The 16,431-nt window shown below is 44.5% G+C and overlaps 1 protein-coding gene across 7 annotated transcripts in view; it reads right to left on the bottom strand.

Annotated features, from left to right (window-relative positions):
* Positions 1-16,431, bottom strand: part of cpne2 (copine II) — a 313,555-nt gene that overhangs the window by 242,746 nt on the left and 54,378 nt on the right. For all 7 annotated transcript variants that reach the window (XM_069901373.1, XM_069901376.1, XM_069901375.1 and 4 more), the window contains exon 6: positions 13,439-13,522. In XM_069901373.1, the coding sequence (XP_069757474.1) occupies positions 13,439-13,522 (84 nt within the window). The remainder of the gene's footprint in view (positions 1-13,438; positions 13,523-16,431) is intronic.

Below are 16,431 nucleotides of genomic sequence, written 5' to 3'. Positions count from 1 at the left end.
ATGTTCAAACCAATCTGCATAATGCAAATTCCCAAATGATCATGATTTATTCATCTAGTTCAGTATTGTTGATTAAGAGATAAACAGTAGCAGGACTTCCTCACTCTTCGAAGCAGCACAACTAGATAATTGCCTCCCATCAGTGCTTCGGTCCAACACTCACTCAAAGAGTGACAGAGCAAACCTGGTCTTGGTGTTCAGGTTTAGGTTTTGTACCAAGGAATTCAGCTTTCCTTACAGGCCTAGAATTATTTTAAATATTCCAGCCACAGTCTATGAACTAGAAGGAGAATGTTGCTGGTGTGGTAATGAGCAGATTATCCTTGATCTGCTCACTATCACAAGGGGTTACAGACCCCAGGGAACAGCAGTCCAACTCAGGGTACCAAAAATAGGGAGAACACCCCTCAGTGAGAAGAACCATGGGCGACAATCCTACAGGACAGTGACTACAGCAGTGAACAAGTAAGGGGCTCAATGGCTGAAGGACCCACACAGTCTGCGGGCTGCGGGAGATTGGTCCACAAGAAACAGGTATCAAAACAAGATTTGAGAGGGTGCTGAGGACAAGACGGGCTCCCAAAGGGCCTTGGGCACAAAACACTTCCTGGTCTTATTGGAGGTTTGGACTAGAGTATGTGCGGCTGCAGAGGCCGTGGGGGCTCTGGAGGGAAATCTGCAGACACCATCTCTTTCTCCTATTGACAGGAGCGCTGGGGAATGTTCATGGCAACTCTTTGTTTGCCTTGCAGCATTTCATTAATATTATATTTTTAATGTATTATTATAATATGACCTTTTGCCCATGATTGCCACCTGCCATTCCCCAAGCCCCAGTCAAGGTCTGCAGTCACACGAGCTACTGCAGCCTTTGCAGCTCCCAAAGACTCTGTCCTGTAGCTGTCTCATCAGCAAATAGGGCCATGACTGGGGACCAGACCCTTGGACAACACATTTTGAAGCCTGCCCCCCAATACCACCTTAATGGCCTTTGACAGCTCCAGCTGTTTGAAGACTTTTTTCAAATGCCAGAGGTATAAAAAGCTTAAATTGCATTAGAACTCTAAAAGATAATGTAAAACTACTAACCTATTAAAGAGCATGCTAAGATCTTCCCATTGCATTTTATTTTAAAATTAAGTTTGGCATTCCAGTTAAACTGGATGAATACACTGGTTGATATATTGACCAGAACTGGGGCAAGGCAGTAATACAGATTGAATCCAATGCTTAAGCTATCATGTGATGCGCCAGGACTTGGAGGGAGAGGTTAGATATGCCAATAACTGCCCTCCTTAGTGTACAACACACAACAGTGCAAAAACTAAGGACTAGAGGGGGGTTCATTGGCAGCATCTAGCCCATGAATACATTAGCAGATGTGTGGCATATAATCGGCCAGTTCTGGGGGAGTTACAAAATAATCTGATTGGATTGAGCAGAACAAACATTTTACGAACCCACATGCAAGTCTGAGGTTAACACAAAGAATGATACAAATTGTTACAACTCTTGTTCAAGATGTGGAAAACAATAGGGCATATACTTCTCGAGCACTGATACTTCATGCAAATAATCAGGCCAAGTCCAAAGCTGATTTTAATCATCCAACATTAAACTGGACTAAAAGTACTGCGTGACAAATCATACCAATGATCTGTAAATGCATATAAATCTAGTGTAATCACCAGATGCAAAATTGTACCCAAGCAAGGAACATTTTTAATTCTTAACAATTATCTGAAAAAGCCAGTAATACTTGCATATAAGGTGGCATTTGTGGAGGCCTGACTGCCTGCAAATTTACAATCCTTATCTCCAGTTGTATGGGCCCATCAGAAACATGGCATGACTATGCTTTACTTGTAAAAGAATGAAATAATTATCAACTCCATCAGTTAGTATATCGAGCAAAGATGATGAAATCTTTTCATTGAAGACTAGCTGAGTATTTATATGCAGTCATGAAGATATTCCAAGCATCAAATGATTCTTTCCAATTATAATATAAAGAGCATATTGAAATGGTGAAACTATTGATATGCTTATGTAAACATGAACTGTGACAGAAAGGAACACCAGTCTAATATTCAAAAGATTAATTAAAATAGTTCCTGTATCAGTTATATTGATTTAATCAATTAATGTTGCAATGTTCAGTTCACAAGCTCTTAACATTCAATCAGCAGAAAATATTTGGTATGCAAGAGAAGTTCAAAAGCTCCCATCATCATAAACTGATTATTTAACAAAAATACCAAAACCAATGGGCCCAGAGGAAGGTGTTCAACCCCTCAAGCCTGCCCTGCCATTCAATGTAATAATGGGTGATCTGCCTCAAGCTCTAATATTCTAGCTCCCAGAACTCTGTGGCAGAGAATTCCACAGATTCACCACTCTCAGAGAGGAAATTCTCATGCATTGCAGGCTTTAAATAACTGGTTCCTTATCTTGAAACTATGTCTACTCTTATTAAAACTATTGGAAATATCTCAACATCTATCACATCATATCCCCTTAGGATATGTTGAGGATAATCGGTTTCCTTCCAAACTCCAAAGAAAACACATCCAACTTCTTTAGCCGTTCCTGACCAGACCTAGAATTGGTCTGGTGAATTTCTTCCACCCGAAAATCTTGATTCATCTGTTTCTTTCCATCTACTCGATTCAAACAACCCAATGTTTAAGTTATAGCTCTTACCTATATCTACGCCAAGTTATCAGTGGAAAAGGGAAGATTGTTTGTACTTCACAAGACAACAGACGAAACTGATGAGGCAAAATGGAAACAGATACATTAAGAGTGAAATAAGACCTGCACGTAGGTGAGACCCTTTTGGCTTGAATTATCCAATATATTAACTAGGATTACAGGAGCAGACTTCCTGCTGGACCTGGAGTTGTATTTAATGGGAAACCAGGTGGACTTGGGCAGAAAATTAACAAAATTTCAAATTAAATTTGTAGATATTGCCCTGTCAGTAGCAAGAAAATGCATTGCAATCACCTGGAGATCAGATCACACAATGGTTCAAGGCGATGCACAACTGTGCGCCCACAGACAAGAGAACATATAATTTAAGAAATAAATACGACCCTTTTGCCACAATATGGCAGCCTTATCTAGAGTACTTTGGTACCTCGTTATAAAAACGGCTCATGGAGCTAATAATCTGATGAAACATGCAAGGACAAACAGCAGTGAAGTAGCTCAAAGAGTGGAAGCAGATTAGAAAGACTATTCCTTTACTATTTTCTGTCTTTAGTTGTTTTGTTTTCTTTTGATGTTGGTGGTGGGGGGGGGGGGGAAGTGCAAGTAAATTGATGTTTCATTTGAATCTCAGAAGTGAATTGTACTTAAAGAATTTATAAATATGTTAAAAATGAGTGTGTTTTCAAACGTGATACTATGTTTGTTCAGAATAAAACTTTTGAAGAGTGAAATAGGAAATCAGGGAGGCACGCAAAAATAAAATGGAAACCAAAAATCACTTCATCAGGCCAGTAATTGTTAGCAGTTAAAACTGAATGTTGGAGGGGATTGCATTACTCAAAAGACAACTATAATTATGTTCTTGCTTTACTTGGTACAACATAAATGCATTATTATTAGAAAGGGTTAACAGATTGCAAAGCTGCTCCAACCATAGCCATAGCTGTTTCCTCTTGAGTCTAAACGCAACTCTCATTTCATTGTGGTTGTATCTCAGAGGATCTTTCCTGGACCCAATACACTAATGGCAACATGAAGAAATCATTTCAGCACCTCGGGAGTTTGCAGAGGCTTGTAACAACATCAGAAACCCTGGCAAATCTTTTTACAGATGGGTGGGGGAAAGTGTGCTGAGCGGCATGGTCAGGTTATGGGGACACCAATACCCTCAAGCATAAACCCCCTGCAAAAGGTAGTGGACACAGCCCAGGACATCACAGGTAAAAACCTTCTCACCATCAAGAACATCAACGGGAAATGCAGCCATCAGAGAGCAGCAGAAATCAAGGATCCACACCCACCCAGCTCTCACTCTGTTCCTGCTGCTGCTATCAGGAAAGAGGTTATAGGTGCCACAAGACTCACACCACCCAGCACACGCTCTGTTCTCACTGCCTCCATCAGCAAAGAGGTCTAGGTGCCATAAGACGTGAACCACAAGGTTCAGGAACAGCTGCTCTCCCTCCACCATCACGCTCCTCAACAACAAACTCAATCAGGGAATTATTTAAGGATTCTTACTTTTGCACTTTATTGATTTTTTTTCTCTCTGTATTGCACAGTTTGTTTCCATTTCCTTATTTATTTACATGTATATGCTGAGTACAGTTTTCTTTTGCCCTGCCAACAAGTGGTAATTCTGCCTTGCCTGAAGAAAAAAAGAACCTCAGGGTTGTATGTGATATCATTTATGTATGATATGACATACCCTGATAATAAACCTGAATCATGTATTTGCAATCAGTCCCATACCAATCCAAAGGAAGATGCTATTAATTGACAAGGGCAGGCAGTTAACGTTATATTTTAGCAAGGGCCTTGACAAGAGCTTGCATGGCAGGTTGGATCACTTGGGATTCAAGAGGAGCTGGATCATTGGATTCAAAATTAGTCTGTGAAGTACTTGGGGAGATGTCATCTCATTGCTTAATCTTGATGGATTTACTCATCAACTATAAATTCAGTTCGGGTCACCTCATTATAGGAAGGATGTGGAAACTATGGAGAGGGTGCAGAGGAGATTTACCAGGACGTAGCCTGGATTGGGAAACAAGTCTTATGAGGCAAGTTTATCAGAGGTTGGACTTTTCCCTTTGGAGCATAGAAGGATGAGCGGAGACTTAAAAGGGTTCTGCAAGATTATGAGAGGCATAGACAGGGTGGACAGCCAGCACCTTTTCCCCAGGATAAAAATAGCAAAGACCAGAGGACACATGTACAAGGTGAGGGGAGAGAAGTTTAGAGGTAGGGGCAAGTTTTTGTATGTATACAAACACATACACAGACACACACACGGAGTTGTGGGTGCCTGGTATGCCTTGCCGGGAGTGGTGGTTGAGGTTGAAACATTAGGGGCATTTAAGAGACTCTTAGACAGGCACATGGATGAACAAAAAATAATGGGTTACAGGATAAGGAAGGCTTAGTATTTTTTTTTAAAAGAATATATAGGTCAGCCCAACATGGCCCGTACTGTGATGTTATGTTCTCTATAACTTCAGTTTAAAGTGAGTGAATGAGCCTAATGTTCTGGAGCAGGGTTGTATCTTTGTAATATTATGATCAACGGTCAGCAGCGGCCAGAGTCACATTCTGCAGAACTTCAGACATGCTGTTGGTTCACTGGATGACCACAGCAGCCATGTTAGCATTAGCGCCTCCTATTACTTGAAATGGGAAGGCTTTAATTTTGGGTAGAGATAAGATGTTTATTCGAGATCAGAGGTGGCCAACCTTTTAATTTTACATTTTTAATTTAGACATACAGCACAGTAACAGGCCATTTCGGTCTATGTGTCCGTGGCACCCAATTAACCTAAATTCCTGGTATGTACACGTGGCCTGAAATGGCCTGTTACCGTGCTGTCTCTAAATTAAAGATTAAAAATTAAAAGGTTGGCTACCCCTGTTCTAGATGATCAGTTTCATTCCATTTCTACCTGCAAATCCTACAAGCATGACCAGAGGCTCACAGTACATGAGGAAACCTGTTAAATACCTATGCATTGGAATCTGATCTTGTAGCAAACTCAATGATCACACTTGGATATCAGTCTCCCACAAACAGGGCCATCAAAACTAAGTTTTATCTGTCAATTGTTATAAATATTATCCAGGATGCTTTCCACCAAAATAAAGAGGTGACCTTACTTTAATGTTTCTTCTGAATGATGACACCAACAATGGCTTTGTATACCCAGAGCACAACTTCAGAAGGCACGAATGATGGGTAAATAAGGAAAATAAGATATGAAGAGACAAATGAATAATGGATGCAACTGATGGGACTGCTCCAAGAGGTAATAGACTCGAAGAGGCAAACTTGCTCCTTTTTTTTTTAAATTCTGACTTTTAGAATTGTCAGCAGAGAAAGGAAAAAAAGCAACAAAAGCAAAGTGCAAGGTACGTGCCAAGTTCAGTCTGCAGAATTTAAAAAAAAATTAAAGTATGGGAATTGAACAAAACGGGGTGTTTTGATGGAGAAATACCAAAGCTGCGTCTGCTGGAATTTTAAGCAAATAATTGGTCACAGCATACCTGTGACATCTGTGAATGGAAATGGTCGGTTCACATTTCATGACTTGTGGGGGGGAGGGGGGAAATGGAAGTATTACATGTATAAATGGGAAAATAAGCTGAGGAGAGTCCCAGAGGCAATAGGACAAGGTGTGAGAGGGACAAACAGGAAAATGGAGACACCACTGGGGTGGTGAGGAAAGGACATTCGAGAGAGAGTTAAATATGTTGAGGAACGGGTAAATGAGAGATGCAAACAGTAGAAACAGATGGAGGTGGGATTTACCAGAAATTAGAAAAATAATCAATGTTTTTGTCTTTAAGGCTTTAAAAGGAATAAGATACATTGTCCCTCAAGTTTACATTTGGCTTCAACCCTGACAATGGACGAGGCCAAGAGCAGATGTAGGAATGGCTGGGGGAATTGAAATGGTTGGTTGGCTATAGGAAGCTCATGTTTTGACCCATAAACAGAGCATAGGCGTTTGGCAAAGCAGTCACCCAATCAGCCACTTTCATCCTGACCTCAAGTTCACTTGGTCCACTTCTGGCAACGCTCTCCCCTTTCTTGATCACTCAGTCTCCATCTCAGGAGAAACCTTCTACAACCTACTAACTACCTCCCACAATTACACTTCTTCACACCCAGTCCCCTGCAAGGATTCTATTCCTTTCTCTCAGATCCTTGGTCTCTGTTGAATCCGCTCCCAGGATGAGGTCTTCCATGCCAAATCATCTGAGATGTCCTCCTTCAAAAACTATGGCTTCCCATCTTCCACCATCAACTCGGCCCTGACCATCATCCCCTCCATTTCCCACACATCTGCCCTGGCTCTCTCTCTGCCCCTAGATACAACAGGAACAGGATTCCCCTTGTCCTCGGCTGCCACCTCTCGAGCCTCAACATCCAATATTTTATCCTCTGCATTTCTGTCACCTACAACATGATCTCACCACCAGAAACTTCTTGCCCTCTCTGCCTTCTGTAGGAACTGCTCCCTCCACAACTCTCTCATCCACTCATTCCTTCCTTTTAATCAATCCTTGGCACCTTACCATGTGACCCTGGCATCCACATCTCATCCTTCACCATTATTTGGGGCCCAAACTGCCTTTCCAATTGAGGCAACACTTCACTTATGAATCTGTGGGAGTCTTCTACTGCATCTGGTGCTCCTATATCACTAGACAATAAACCAGAGGTGTGAACCAATGACTCAGGTTCAAACCATGCGAGCCAAAGAATTTATATCTATTTCATCCAATAAAATTTAAATAATATAGAAAAACAAGCCACAAAACTACATATTATTAAATAGCATAAAATGGCCACTTACAGACTGTGATAGTACAGATTCTATCACCAATGTGTATATGTACAGATGGTAGTGTAGGATGACTGATTGACTGAGAGTGTAGTCACACCTACTGGCAGGTCTTAAAGGATTGGTCCTAGCCAGACCAGGTCATTCTGGACTACTTGTGATATGCTCCAGTCTTTTAGTTAATAAAAGCCTTGGTTTGGATCAACAAGTCTTTGGTTCTTTCGTCGCACTCTACAATTTTATTAACTAAAAATTTGAAGGGATGGAGTGTATGCTACGGCTGGAACACCTCGACATCAACCCACAGTCAGCTACAGCCTCGAATGACTTTAAGCACTGGGTGAGATGCTTCGAAACATACTTACAGCTCTCCGATTCTGCTGTGATAGAGGACAACCATCGAATACTAATATTGATGACTATGGTGCCCCCAAGAGTCTACCAGAGTGTCCAGGACGCGACCACTTACACTGCAGCCATGAAGGTGCTGAAAGGGCTCTACGAGCGACAGGTGAACAGGGTCTATGCTCAGTACAAACTTGTTACAAGGAGTCAACAGTCCGGTGAGTCCTGTAAAGCTTATATTCAGGCACTAAGGGCAATGGGCAGGGAATGTGCCTGCACAGACAGAACTGCTGCGGAGACCACAGACAATCTGATTCGGGATGCCTATGTGGCCAGGGTTCGATCGAATGAGGTGAGGCAGCGCCTGCTAGAGCACGGGGGAGAAAAGCTAGAGGACGTGATCCAGATCACAGAGACAATGGAGGCTGTGGTCTTAAGTATGGACATGTACTCTCGGGGCTGGACCCCACACTCTGATGTAAGTAGGATGCCCACGCTCTACCCTACTACGCTGCCCGATCCAACCCCAAAGTGTTATTTCTGTGGGAGGAACAAGCACAGCAGGTCCCAGTGCCCGGCAAGAAAGGCCATGGGCCAGAAGTGCCTTAAAAATGGGCATTTTGCTGCAGTCTGTCGCTCCAAAATGGCCACCGTCAAACACAGTGCCTCGTGTGAAGCCAAATTGCCACTCTCCATTTCAAACACTTCTTCCTCAGAGCTCTCGTCCAATGAAAGTGAGGACTCCAACGCACGGCAGCGCCTGACGTCACGAGGCAGACACCGAGTGTGGAAGGTACAACCCATCCTCGCCGCAATGACGTTCACCCTACCTCACGAAGCAACATCCCCCGCCGCTGCCGACCAGGAGCCGCGGATGGTCGTTGACTACAGCCAGACAATCAACCGCTTCACACTCCTGGATGCGTACCCCCTTCCACGGATCACGGATGTGGTAAATCAGATCGCCCAATACCGTGTATTTTCCACCATTGACTTACGTTCGGCCTATCATCAGCTCCCTATCCGCCAAGAAGACCGACCTTTCACGGCCTTTAAAGCAAATGGGCGGCTATATCAATTCCTCAGGGTACCCTTTGGGGTCACAAATGGCATCGCGATCTTCCAGCGGAAAATGGACCAGATGGTGGACCAGAATGGGCTGACTGCTACTTTCCCTTATCTGGAAATGTCACCGTCTGCGGCCGTGACACGGAGGATCATGATGCCAACCTTGAGAATTTTTTTTCAGATGCAACTCTGCTGCACCTGACCTACAATTTCGATAAATGTGTCTTCCGGACCACTCGGCTCGCAATTCTGGGTTGTGTGCTAGAGAACGGGGTGGTCATGCCAGACCCTGACCGCATGCATCCCCTCATGGACTTTCCCCCCCCGCCCTCCCCACACACCCAGAAGACACTCAAACGCTGCCTGGGATTTTTCTCTTACTATGCCCAATGGGTTCCACACTATGCCGACAAGACATGGCCACTCATCAAGAGCACCTCCTTCCCTCTGTCAAACGAAGCCTTTGACTGCATCAAATCGGACATCGCTGCTGCAACGCTGCATGCCATCGACGAGTCCACTCCGTTCCAAGTTGAGAGCGATGCATCTGACTTTGCACTAGCAGCACTTTGAACCAGGCCGGCCGGCTGGTAACCTTCTTCTCCAGAACCCTCCAGGGTCCTGAGAGCCAACACTCCTCTGTCGAGAAGGAGGCCCAGGCCATAGTCGAAGCAGTACGTCGTTGGAGACACTACCTCTCTGGCAGGCGCTTTACGCTGCTGACTGACCAACGCGCAGTCTCCTTCATGTTTAGCAATACCCAGCTAGGTAAGATCAAGAATGACAAAATCGCCAGGTTGGAGAATTGAGCTCTCCACCTTTAATTATGACATACTGTATCAGCCAGGTAAACTCAACGACCCGCTAGATGCACTCTCCAGGGGGAGTTGTGCCAACATGCAACTGGACAGGCTGCAGAAACTCCACGAGGAGCTCTATCATCCAGCGGTCACTAGGTTCGCGCACTTTGTCAAAGCTCGCAACCTGCCCTACACGGTCGAGGAGATTCGCTCCATGACCCGAGCCTGCCCAGTGTGCACTGAGTGCAAACCCCACTTCTTCCGTCCGGAGAACACCCACGTCATCAAAGCCACCCGCCCCTTTGAGCGTCTCAGCATAGACTTCAAGGGACCCATACCATCGACCAACCATAACGCCTACATCCTTACGGCCATCGATGAGTACTTCCGCTTCCCGTTCACTGTGCCCTGCTCAGAGATGACTGTCTCCTCCGTTATAGAGGCCCTGCACTGCATCTTCGCCATCTTCGGGAACCCCAGTTACATCCACAGTGACAGGGGGTCCTCATTTATGAGCGCGGAGGTGTGGCAGTACCTTCTGGAGCGTGGTATTGCTTCAAGCAGGACCACCAGCTATAACCCACGCGGTAATGGGCAAATTGAAAAAGAGAATGCCACCGTCTGGAAAGCGGTTACGCTTGCCCTCCGGTCCAAAGGTCTCCCCACCTCTCGCTGGCAGGGTGTGCTCACTAGTGCCCTACACTCCATCTGCTCCCTCCTATGCACCGCGACCAATGCCACCCCCATGAAAGGATGTTCTCTTTCCCGAGGAAATCCGAGTCGGGTACGACCATACCGGCATGGCTCTCGGTTCCTGGTCCAGTCCTTTTACGACACCACATCCGGTACTCTAAGAACAACCCCTTGGTTGGCCAAGTGACTGCTCCATGTGAACCCGCATTATGCCTACATTGAGTACCCGGACGGACAGGAGGACACAGTCTCGGTAAGGGACCTAGCCCAAACCGGATCAGGCGCAGCAGTGCCTTTAACCCAAACCTCCACCTATTCCTTCTTCCCCAGGTCATGTGCTTGAACAGAGGGACCAGCACCACCCCACCAGCACAGGTCAGACTGTCGACAACGCCGTTGGGGAATTGAGCGAAGCAGTGGCCGCACTCAAAGGGCCTGCCGGCGACACGACTCCGGTGACCGCAATCCCGGCGTCACGGCAATCATGCCGGATGGTCAGACCCCCTGACCGGTACAGCCCCTAACCTCCATCCACCCTGGGGTCAGTTGTCAAAGAAGGGGTGAATGTGATAGTACAGATTCTATCACCAATGTGTGTATGTACATATGTACAGATGGTAGTGTAGGATGACTGTGATTGGCTGAGAGTGTAGCCACACCTACTGGCAGGTCTTAAAGGATTGGTCCTAGCCAGACGAGGTCATTCTGGACTGGTCGACCTACTTGTGATATGCTCCATTCTTTTAGTTAATAAAAGCCTTGGTTTGGATCAACAAGTCTTTGGTTCTTTCGACGCACAGTACACAGACTAATCAGTTTATCCAAACATTTAAAGCAAAACTTGAACAGAAAATTTCTGCAATCAAACCTCAAGGTGGATTCAGATAGAAATTAATTGCATCCATGACCTGTAGAAAAGTAACCACTAATATTTTGCTGGCAATTCCGACAAGGGATAATCTCTGTAGAAATCTTGACAATTTAATTGATCGCCTTGCAATCCATAATGGTTAATTGTCATATCAAGTGAAGTGAAGAGCAACTCCATTCATTTAACGCTTGAAAGGATCATTATGTTCACAAGGAAGCCTAATTAGAGAACTCAAAATGGTACCTGTGGTGGTACACCACCGGCCTACTGCAGGGGACAACCTCTGTACCTACAGGAGTGTAAGGGGACAGGACAACACCTGGCCGGCTGGCAATCAGTCGGCCTGAATGGATCAAGCCCTTCCCGGTCGGGTGTCAATCACCCTCCGGGATACAAGCCTGCACTGGCCTCCTGAGGCCTCACATAGAGTTGCTGCAGCCACAGCCAGCTTGGCTCTGTTGAAGTCTTTGTGGATTAAAGCCTGTTGTACAGCCTTTACCTTGTGTGTGTCTGATTCTGTCTAACATCGCACCACAGTACCTGATACAATGGATTGGACTCAAGCCTCAGCATTAAACTCCAGATTGAATTCAACGTACGCACGATGCACTGAATCTTACCCAGCTCCTGTATGATTCTTGATTTCGATATACTCAAGACCAGTAGCTGTGGTACCAACAAAGCTCAGCAAAAGGCCAATACAATGATACACACAAGTGAAGAGTGTACTGACAATAACCACACCAGCAGTGCGAGTATAAGACAGCTTTAATAAACTAATATGTACACTAAGAGGTCTTGTCTCTCTGCAGGACAAACCTGGAAGGCTAGACTGTAGCTCTGGACTGCTTTATATACAAGGTCACCGAGATGACCCCTGGTGACCTAGTGGTGTAATTAGATATCAGCACAAAGGGCTCCACAAGCTAGGGTACTTAAGGCATGCTACTGACAAGTGTTTTTTTTCCCTCCTTGACACTTTGATGCTGCTTATATTTGCAGAGATGGAATTATTTTGAGTAGATAACAAATAGAAAGAGTTAGTCAGTATTCCTAGCAGAGGTGTGCCAAGGGAATAATTGCATCTGTCAGTTCTGATCAATCTCCCAACCTCAACCCTTCCCCATATACCCCCACCTGCCCTCTCCCCATTTCATTCCCGATTTGCTCTTCACCTCATCAACTTACCCCCCATGTGTAAGCCTTCCCCATTCTCCCTGCTTGTCCAACCCCATCGCCTTTTCCCCAATATCTTCCCGCACTGTCCGCTCTTAAGCTGAGCGCGCACTCCGACCCCCTTTGCAACCAGCGCACAAAGGAAATGAATGAGCACACAAAAGCTAGTTACCTAAAATATTGCAGTAATTAATCATTTATTGAAAATAATTTCTTAGCTGTTTCTGTTAACTATTTAGTTGTTTTTTTTTTAATATCACATCAAATAAATCATCATTGTGTTCATTTAGAAGTTTCCTGAAGATGAGGTTCAAGAATGGTCAGTGCACATACCTTTGTCACAGGAAAAAAAAATTGCACAACCTAAGATTTTTGCACAGAATGGAAGCATTGTCTCCCACCATTAATATCATCCGATTAGCTACAATGACTCACTATCAAACAGAAATCTTTTTAGCATAAATACAGGGGGGGGGGGGACACTTAGTTTCAGACCAAAGCCTTTGACTATCTTGCTAATAACAATCTGCTGGAGGAACTCAGCAAGCCAAGCAGTCTCAATGGCAAAAAAAAAATGATCAGTGTTTTGAATTGAAGCCCTGGATCAAGATAAAGGATTTTGGCTCAAACCGTTCACCATTTCTCCCCCTCTGATACTGCTCGATCCACTGAGGTCCTCCAGGGGATTGTGTTTAGCTTCAGATTCCATTGCTTGCCGTCCCCCATGTCTCTCCTCTTAATGCACGCTTGAGGGAACATTTTGTCATTTGTAAGAGCCATGAAGCACTTCAGACGCTTCATAGGTTTTGGCCAGCCAAGGAACAGACAGAATTTTACGTGTCACCAAGAATTTAAAATTAAGCAGTTAACTAAGTTTTATTCAGTATTAGGAGATAATTCCATCTTGTGAGATATCAAAAGAAAGCTACCTCTGTTCGATGTACCAGCATCCATTTCCCATCCTCCTCTTCTTTGTAGAATTCTAAATAAGGGTCAGATTTCCCAAAGAGATCCTAAAAAAATTAATTGGGAAAAAAAATAATGCAATAATTATGATTCCAAGCAACATTTTACACCTCCAAGTATATTATCAGTTTGTTATTCTTGTGAACAGAAACAAAAGGCAGCATTTTTTTGGGAAAACTTTGTGCTGTAACCTTGGATAGTGATTCCTCTATATCAGGGGTCAAGCTCAAATTCACGGAGGGCCAAAATTAAAAACTTGGACTAAGTCGAGGGCCGAACTAAATATTTATTGAAAATTTTCAACAACATCTGCATGTTTTCTCTTCTTTCAACATAGGTAATGTTAAACTTTTTCTGATTAAAATAAATGTTTAATAATAGTTTTGGATAAACTCTTTCATTGTCATTGTCCCATTTCCTTTAGTGTTCTGAAACCGTGCACATGACGAGTCAATGAGGGATGATTAAAGCAGTGGTCTTCAAACTTTTTCTTCCCACCCACAGACCACCTTAAGCAATCCCTTACTAATCACAGAGCACCAATGGCACAGGGACGCGAGTGGAAAGAAAAAGGTTGAGAACTGTTGTATTGTGGTTAGGTTAGGTTAATTGTTAGGCAAGTGGTCAGAGAAGGACCCCCCCCCCACCCCAAGAAAGGCTTAAATCACAGGAACAAAATAAGCTTCCGTCTCACTGCTCCCAATCTTACATACAGTCCTGATGTGGAACGTGGGGTCGCAGCTCCACGTTCAACCAAGTTCAGGTGCTGTCTGTGTGGAGTTTGTACGCTCTCCCCTTGTCTTGGACCAACAGGTCGGTCGCCTGTCGAAGGCACCCGAACCCCCCGTTGAAACGCCTGCGTCTGGGGCGGTGGAGGAATTGGCTGAGAAGAGCACATTGCTCCCACCCTCCTCCCATGGTTGGAGAGGGATTAAACGGCGATCTCACAGCACCGGGCTCATCTCCAACAAAAGGAGCAGGAGGCAGGGTCCACCGCGCATGGAGCGAGGGGGAAGGCATCGCCAACGAGACGTTCGGTCCGGCGTCACCGCTGAAGCGCAGACCCAGCGAGGATGGTCCCCAACTCCAGCCGCGTCTGTGTGTCCGGGAGCCGGGCGGGCTGAGTGCGGCGCTCCGATCCCTGGGATTCGGGACTCTGAGATCCCTCCACACCTCCGGCGTCTTCATTTTCACCTTCAGTGTGCATGCGCTATACTGGCGCGGCGGCCAGCGGGCCAACTCTAATATATATTTAATATGATCTTGCGGGCCAAATATAATAATATCGCGGGCCAAAGTTTGACATGTGTGCTCTATATAGTCACATATATCAGCTGACAAACCCTGGCAGTCATTCTCATCCCCTACCATGAGATCATTAGACCAGTGCTCTCCAATGGAGGTTGGCTGACTGATTAGTTCTAGGAGAGTGAAAGCCTCACCATAGGAAGAGAGGCAAATTCATTTACTGTGACCACTGATCTAGCAGCAAACTATTGCTGGTGAATGGAAAACTCTGATACCGAACGACAAGGTCACATTTTGGAATGGAAGGGCTGACCAAAGGATCAAATTGAAAATGTAGAATTGTGCAGCGAGATTTCTCCCATTATAAATTTGTAATTCACTTATAGGGGTACACTTCCTAACTGACTATTGCTGTCTACGGCCAGTATGGACTTTGCTCCCCTGGATGGACATTATTCCCACTATCCCCTCCACTGCTCCCACACTAACTGTCGAACTGAGAATGGGGAATAATTCCCATCAATACATGTGGCTGCTGGAAAACAGGGTGGGAGAATTTCACCCCCCCAAAAAAAAACCCTGTGACATCCCATCCAGGAAAGAGTCAAAAGCAATGATGCAGAATGGAGGGAAATAAATCACTTCGAACAATAGGCCCATGAAATGACAGTGACATAATAAAGCAGAGGCAATGGTGAGATGCCAGAGTACTTCTAAAAGAGAAAGCCCACTTGGAATGATGGGCACAGCTGATGACAAAGAGAGTACCTGGGCCTGCCTACTGACAACAGAATGAAGTTAACTATAACGTTCAACAAAATGAGGGAAGCCAATGAGGAGGGATCTCAATCTGCATATCTGACAATTGAAGTATGTCCTTGAGCACATCAATGCAATGAAGTCACTGTGCACATTCAGCAAGGCAGGGAGACGGAGTTTAAAAGGAACACTGGAAAAAAATTGGCATCAGGGCAGGGGACAGACAAGAAAACCACTGGTCCTCATCTGAGAGCATCACTTAACCAGCATCAATGTGATTATTTTTTAGAGATACATGCTCTCGTTTAAGTTATACACTGGATTACTGCCTGCGTGATTTTCAGTTGCCTTTGACATTTCTTCAGTGAAGAAAATACCTTCATGCTCTCATCAGTTGTTGAACCACACTGAGTGATCCAAAAGCCTGTAATTATAGAGTTCATTCTGTTCACACACACAAAAAAAAATCTTCAGTGGCATAATTGAATGAAGAATGGAATTAAGAACCGATGTTAAAAATGCTTCTCACCTCATTTTAACTCTAGGAAATATACAAAATTACCATGGTGTAACTGCATTAAGAATCAATTGTAAATATATTGAATAGTAAAATGTGGTTATGGTGCTGCAGGTAACTAGGAGTTTATATCCATGGTGTGAATGCAGATTGCACAATGGACATTAGTTTTCAAGAGAGATATTCTTCTCCAGGATGTTGCAGAATGTTCAATACTCAGCCATTGTGCATAAATCACCCAATCACAGCCCACATGAATTATATCCACTGCCATTCAGTGAGTCCTCATTTCATCCAAGATACCACACCAAATCCTCCTCTGCATTTAATGCACAAAATGGTGCCGGGACATTGGTCATGATTCTACTCAGGATGCTCATTAATTCATCCTCTGCTTCGCAGGTCATCTCTTATCACTGAATTTCCAGGCTC

Source organism: Narcine bancroftii, chromosome 10 (genome assembly GCF_036971445.1).
Source record: "Narcine bancroftii isolate sNarBan1 chromosome 10, sNarBan1.hap1, whole genome shotgun sequence".
Classification (NCBI taxonomy): domain Eukaryota; kingdom Metazoa; phylum Chordata; class Chondrichthyes; order Torpediniformes; family Narcinidae; genus Narcine; species Narcine bancroftii.
This window is presented reverse-complemented; position numbering and strand designations above follow the sequence as displayed.